The following is a 6,659-nucleotide window of genomic DNA, read 5'->3' as shown; positions in this document are numbered from 1 at the left end:
TTTATTAAAACTTATATACTTTGTAATCATCTTTTGTATTTCATCGTTAATTTCGGTCTTTTTGGATGCATTTTGTTCATTTTTTTTTTGGTAATCAAAATGAATTTGATATATGCATAAGTAAATATCAAATATTAAGAGAGAACAATAAATTTCATGTATTGGATTATATTATGAAATTTTTTAGATTACATTGCCTCCAAAAATTACAAAAAATTGTGATCCGCTTTGATTCCAAAATTTTGGAATAAAAATTGGAAACCTTGTTTCCGATATGATCCGTTCGAAAATAACCCCCAAGTGTAATGGAGCTTGTGGACTTATGTGTGTAACTATAAGCTTGCAGTTCATAACTCAAATTAATTTCCAGTTTTTCGATACGTATAATGTAAGTAGAGACACATACATGATTGCTAGATTGCTAGATCACTAAAGTCAATAGACCATTCAATCAAAAGAAGGATTCTCTGTATCCATATAATTAAAAAGATACGTTTCATGCAAGACTTGGTAATTAATAAAACCTAGATAATTGCAGGTCACTACCTCAAATTGGTTTCCAGTAGTAATTCTATGTTGAGAGAGCATTTCTGGTCTAAGCACATTTTAGAAACCTTTAACTGGCTTGCAGCCATCCTCCTCTACTGCAACCATGCTTGCATATATTATCCTAAAATATAAGTACCAGCAATTTTCTACATCTTCTGTTGGTTCCAAAATCCTATTCAGCTTCTAAGATACGTACTCAAACTCGATGCAGATCACAAATGAAGATCATACCTGCAACATTGAAAAAAAGAAGAAGAATAGACTAAGTAGCTAGTCAGTAAGGAACATGCAGAAGGAGGATTTATGCCATGATTAATGGCATGAAGGTCCGAGAAGACGGAAAAGCAAATACAAAAAGTTGAAATGTACTACTAGATATTTATTGCATTCTCTGATCTTATTCTTTCATACATACATACATACATACATACATACATATAAATAATTTTTTTGAAAACTTGATGTTACCCCTTGAAACAATATTCTCCTCTACTAAAACCCATCACGTTTTTGTTTTCTTGAATAAAACCCATTGACTAGCCTCAAACTAAAAAAATTCTTTAATTAAGTTTGACTTTTCAAATTGTGTATTTTCAGAATGCCTAGATTACCCCTATTAATACTTGGATAGAGTTTTTGGATTAGTTACTTGTTATATAAATAATTCATGTCATTCATTGTATATTCAATGTATTAACTTTCAAATTGTTATACCATGCCGATTGAAAAATAATAATACTAATTTCATAATTTTGTGCATTAAATATATAAGTTAATTTACCTACCAACACAACAATAAACCTAAAACAACTTCTGCAAATACTCCAATTCCTAATACACAAAACAAAAGCTATATGTTCCATGCAATTTTTACCTACAAAATAGTCTAATTTTCCTATTCCATCAAACAAAAATTTAAAGGGTCTAATCTACTTTCAAAATGGTCTAATTGACCTACATTATTTATGTGTATTACATTACAAGTTTATTTAATTGCCTACAAGCAGAAAGCCACAACATTTGAACATTATCTGCCCATCCTAGGAAGTTTTGCTCGAGTGAGTTCCCAGAAACAAAACCGTGAGGGAGTGGTAGGGGCCCAAAGCGGACAATATCATGCTACAGTGGAGTCGAGCCCAGGATATGGTGGGGGCCCGGGCCGGGATGTGACATTATCTAATATCACTATTTTTTTTTTTGGAATACGTAAATTAATTTAAATGTAGGTAAATCAATATAATATTAATAAGTAAGTAAATTAATTTAAATGTAGGTAAATTAGTATAATATTTGTATGTAGGTAATTACATGATTCAAACAATATTATTTTTTCCGTACAAGATATGTCTTTTCTTTTTTCAATTTGGTAAATTAATTTATATATGTTGCTAATATTTATGATACAAGAAAGGTAAAATATCCATATGGATTTAATTGCTCATCATAATTAGGATGAGTAATAACATTTATTGACCAAATTAGAATTTTGTGGCATAAGTTGTCAATGTATTGTAATAGTTGGTCATATATTTGTCTACATGGCAGTCTATTTGAAATTTGGGTTTTATTTGATTATTCAAATTTAGGTGGGTTTTTATTTAAAAAATAGGTGTTTCAAGGGTCTATATCTAAAGAACTCATAATTTTTCATGCCCTCAAGTTCGAGATTTTATTTTTGGTTACCATTGGCAATGCAAGTTAGATTGGTGATACAAGAACGAGGCCACCGCATAGATTATTAGAAAGAAAACATAAAAAGGAAACAAATGGAAAGCAAAAGCTGGAAAAAGAAGTACTTTTTAGTTTCAGAAAAGGAAGGACGTGGATTCTGATTTCCCAAGCAAAAGCTACCCATAACCATGCATAGGAAAAGAAAGGCAAAGCAATCACTCGAAAGTACCACCATTAACCAATAATAACACAAATTAATATACTAATGAAGGTTCATTAGTTAGTCAGTCCACAAAGAGAAAGTTAAATATTAATTACCTGGAGGAGTTGCCCCATAGATTGTTAGAAGGGTGGTGTTCCATATGATCATGCTCTAAGTTTAAAGTTGCATTTGAGGCTCCTCTTTGGTTAAGTAAACCATTTGAATTTGAATTATGATGATGGTTTGTTGTAGACAAAAGATCTTCATCCCCAGATCCGTCTGTTGCATATCAGCCAACCAAATGTTCATATCGATGTTCATGACACTAAACAAAAATGGTCGTGACGACGTAACTTGTTAATGTTGTCTCTTTCTACATCGTATAGATAATAAAATCAAGTGTAATCTTTCTTTTGGTCATATACATTATAAGTTATAACATGCCAACAGTCTTAAAAAGAGTAAATTAAAAAAGGTACATTTTTGTTTCGTTCATGCTTAATCTGAATTCTACACATGTGCATATATATATATATATATATATATATATATATATATATATTGTTGTCAAACGTACTAGCTAGTTGTTTGTTGGGATGCAAATGAAAAATGTGTGGATGTACGACTTTATGTATTATGTGCATGAATACAATAGTACATATATGTTGGGTTGGAGGTAGCCAGTGCAGAGGAATGGTTGTAAGAATTTCACAATTCAAAAGGGTACGTCGTAGTAGCAGATATATTCATGGGAATAATTAATAATACTAATTAGGGAAGTCCTAGTGAAGCAAAATAAGAATTACCAGAGGAAGCTAGAGGTTTGTCAGTGTTCTTAACGGTTCTATACATCTGCAAATCCAAAAAGAACAAGATATTTAAAAAGAGAATGAGAGAAATAATTGATTAATATATAAAATCTCACTCAGTCGAAAAAGCAAAATAAAATAAAATAAACAAAACAAAATCAAAGGAGATGCTGCATAATTCACTTTGTGGGATTTTTTTTTGTTTGTTTAATAACCACGAGGCTGATGTTTGGTAAGGTCAGTAAATGCTTTTGCATTATTGAGAAATGATGGCTTGGCTACTTTCTTTCTCTCTCATCTTCTCTCTCTCTCCCTCTCTCTAAAAGTAGAACTTGTCCGGTGTGTATCAGTCACAAGAACAGAAACAGACTCAACTGTTCATGAAAATGGAGTATGATTTTTTTTCTTCTATTTCAATTCCCTTCACTCGCCTCCTATCATACTTTGTTTTTTATCTTATTATTTTTATAAAAAATCAACATTTAACATGTTAACGTGGCCGTAACCATTCAAGTAAGAGAAAAGGGGAAAGAAGGAGAAAGAGATTAGAGAGAATCCTCTTCCACTGTTCATTCATCCATTTATTGATGGATCACTAATTCATCACAGTACCGGTGATAGTGCTGCTGCGTGTCCCTTGGCTGTTGTGCCACTTGGATAGCCAAAGTGTCCAGTGTCCAGTCTCTCCCCCTCCCCCAAACACATAAACAAACACACTACGCAGTGAAAGTCGACAGAAAAAATTAAAAGGAAGAAATTTAGAGAAAAGTATAGGGCTTGAATCTGAAATCTTAATGTGGTCAATGCATCAAACATTTCAGAATGCTAACTTTTTTCCTTTAGAAAATAACATAACAAAAAAGTCACTGATTTAGCGTAGGGTGAGGTGGGTAGAGATGATTAAGACTAGCATAGGTCCCGGCTTCTAAACTCTCAAATGTAATCGAAGAAGTGATGAGATGAAGCTAGATGTACCTGCAAATGGCTCTTAACATGAGCAAGTGTGAGATCCTTCACATCCATGAGCTCCAACACGGACTTTGGAGTAGCCCCTATATATACACAAAATTACAAAATAATTTATAATTAACTACATATATATTCAAGAGTTCCCAGGGAAAATTATGTACATATAATTCAATTCAAACTAATTAAAAAGAAAGAAATACAGAAATTAATAATATTACGCAACTATGTAGGGTAAGCAGTGCCGAGATTTTCCGGCCGCTGCCCACCCTTGCCCTAACGTGCGTCCGCCCGTGAGAGTAAGAGAGAGAGTAGGAGGGGCTTACTTTCATGACCACCAAGGAGCTCGACAGCATGAACAAAACGGGCGTGAAGAGAAGTAGTCCATCGCATCCTGGGAGCTCTCATGTTCCTCTTGTTGATATTCTGCCCTATGAGCTTTGGAGGCGTAAATCTAGATCTCATGATGAAACCATTGGACGACAAGTCGGCGTTGTAATTCCCACCTCCCCCTACACAATGATGCTGCTGAGGGTAATGAGGATTCAAATTATAGGACGGAAAATAGTGTTGCCGTTGATGCTGCGGCTGTTGTGGTTGCACTCCTCCTACTCCTAGGCTTAAACTGTCCATCGTTATCCCGTTAAACCCTCCCAATCCCATTCCAATTCCCATGCCCATGCCACTACAATTCCCAGCAGGTGCTGCCGGTCTGAAGGAATTAGACAGATACGGCGCCGTTTGGTACACAGGATTAGGCGAAAACGTAGGAGGAAACGAGCAATTAGTACTACTAGTACTGTAAACAGGAATCCCTTTGATGGGGTTGAGTCTCTCAAGCAACGGAATCTTATTGCTACTACTTACAATATTACTACTGTTCTTCCCTTCGTCATGGTAAACGTCTCCGCCGCCGAAATAGTTCTTCTTCCATGCGCTTTCGGCCTCTGAGGCCGAGGGATTGGCGAGGGAGAGCTCAGTATCGGCATCAGCGGCTACTGGGGAAGAACTGGTGTGACTGGCCCTAATACAGCTGTCGCTGTGGGATTTGTTGGTTAGGGCGCCGCCGTTGGTATCTTCCTCGTCGGTGTCTCTTCGCCATATGTTGAAGCAGCTGGCAGAGTCGTGATCGGGCGTTGCTCGGTCGGTGCAAATGGAGGATGGAGCACTATTTGTGTTTGTGTCTGGAGGGCTTATGTGGAGTGAAAGATCAGGAATCGGATTCAAAGATAGGCAGCTTCTGCCGCCTGCAGCTGCTTCTGATGAAAACCCTTTTTCGTGAAGCATATTTTAAACCCTTTTGTATATATTCCCAGCTTCTAGCAGTATCTAAATCTACGGCTACAAACCCAGCAATTTTGGGTTCTGAAAACAAAGTTGAAAAAACACACTTCTTCTCCTGACAGATTTCAGAAACTAAACCACACACTCATAGCCAATCCAGATGTGATTGTGAGAAGTGGGTCTAATTTCATCCATCTTCTTGCTCCAAAACTAAAAACACACTCATATATAGATATATAATTTAGTAGAGAAGTAGTGCTGATGGTTTTGCAGCCTAGGAGGAGTATGGAGGACAAATTAAGAAAGTAAAGCCCTTCAAAAGAAAATTGGAAAAGGGAGATAGAAAGAAAGAAAGTGAAAGTGTGCTGTAAAGAAAGAAAGGCTGAATGAAAAAAAGGAAGACTTTTCTCTTGCTCAAAAAACAGTTTCTCGTGCTCAAGAAACAGACATCCTCATCAGGAGAGAGAGAGAGAGAGATGGGTTTGGTATTTTGCCAAATATATAATAATTAGTAGTAGAAAATAAAATAAAATAAAATGGGGAAGGGATATTGGGAAGGAGAAAGAAGATGTGGGTCTGAGTTTCTAATGCCTCGAGAGTATATATAGGAAAAGGACACTCCAACAAAGCCTGTCCCTCTCACTCTGCTTTAGTCAAATATATAAACTCAGCACGCAAAAATGCAGCGAAGTTTTTAGCAAATTTTCTTAATTATTGGTTTCTAAAATTCTTTGGTATTTTTATCTTCCCCGGAGACGACGGGTCAAAAGTTAAGAGGGGACAGTGTTAGAGAGAGAGAGAGAGACAGAGAGAGAGAGAGAGAGAGAGATAATCTATAATTCTTTTCCCCCCATCCTCTTCGCTACAAACCCTCCCTTCCTATAGTCCTTTCTCTCTCTCACTCTCTGCTACACATGCAATGCCATATGAATTATTAGTCGACTAATCGACCTCGCCAGCTACATCCATTCATCGTTGTATATATTGCTGACAGTCATACATTGACCGACAGTGTACGTGTACTATACATCTATATGCTTTGTTTTTCTTAATTTCCTTTTATCTTTGTCTGGTGCAATAGTAAATGTCTCCGTGTCTTAATATATATCATACCCTAAACCCTATTGTGATCAGTTTTGTGTTCCTCGGACCTCATTATTGTTTAGACTAGTTTGTTA

General features: G+C 35.9%; 1 protein-coding gene across 2 annotated transcripts; it reads right to left on the bottom strand.

Annotated features, from left to right (window-relative positions):
• Window positions 1-431: 431 nt before the first annotated feature.
• LOC137713426 (transcription repressor KAN1-like) lies at window positions 432-6,054 on the bottom strand. 2 transcript variants are annotated; one of them, XM_068452717.1, is made up of 6 exons: window positions 4,524-6,054; window positions 4,207-4,283; window positions 3,229-3,274; window positions 2,539-2,701; window positions 2,346-2,396; window positions 432-780 (listed from the first exon to the last, which is right to left on the bottom strand). In XM_068452717.1, exons 1-6 carry the CDS (start codon window positions 5,482-5,484, stop codon window positions 762-764), a joined length of 1,317 nt encoding a protein of 438 aa, XP_068308818.1. In that variant the 5' UTR covers window positions 5,485-6,054; the 3' UTR covers window positions 432-761. The 2 variants fall into 2 exon arrangements, with proteins under 2 accessions (XP_068308818.1, XP_068308819.1); XM_068452718.1 differs by lacking the exon at window positions 2,346-2,396 and having other exon boundaries at window positions 4,524-6,051.
• Window positions 6,055-6,659: the final 605 nt, after the last annotated feature.

This window comes from Pyrus communis, chromosome 13, assembly GCF_963583255.1.
Source record: "Pyrus communis chromosome 13, drPyrComm1.1, whole genome shotgun sequence".
In the NCBI taxonomy this organism is placed as follows: Eukaryota; Viridiplantae; Streptophyta; class Magnoliopsida; order Rosales; family Rosaceae; genus Pyrus; species Pyrus communis.
Note: the sequence above shows the minus strand (reverse complement) of the source record. Positions and strands in the feature narration are given on the sequence as shown.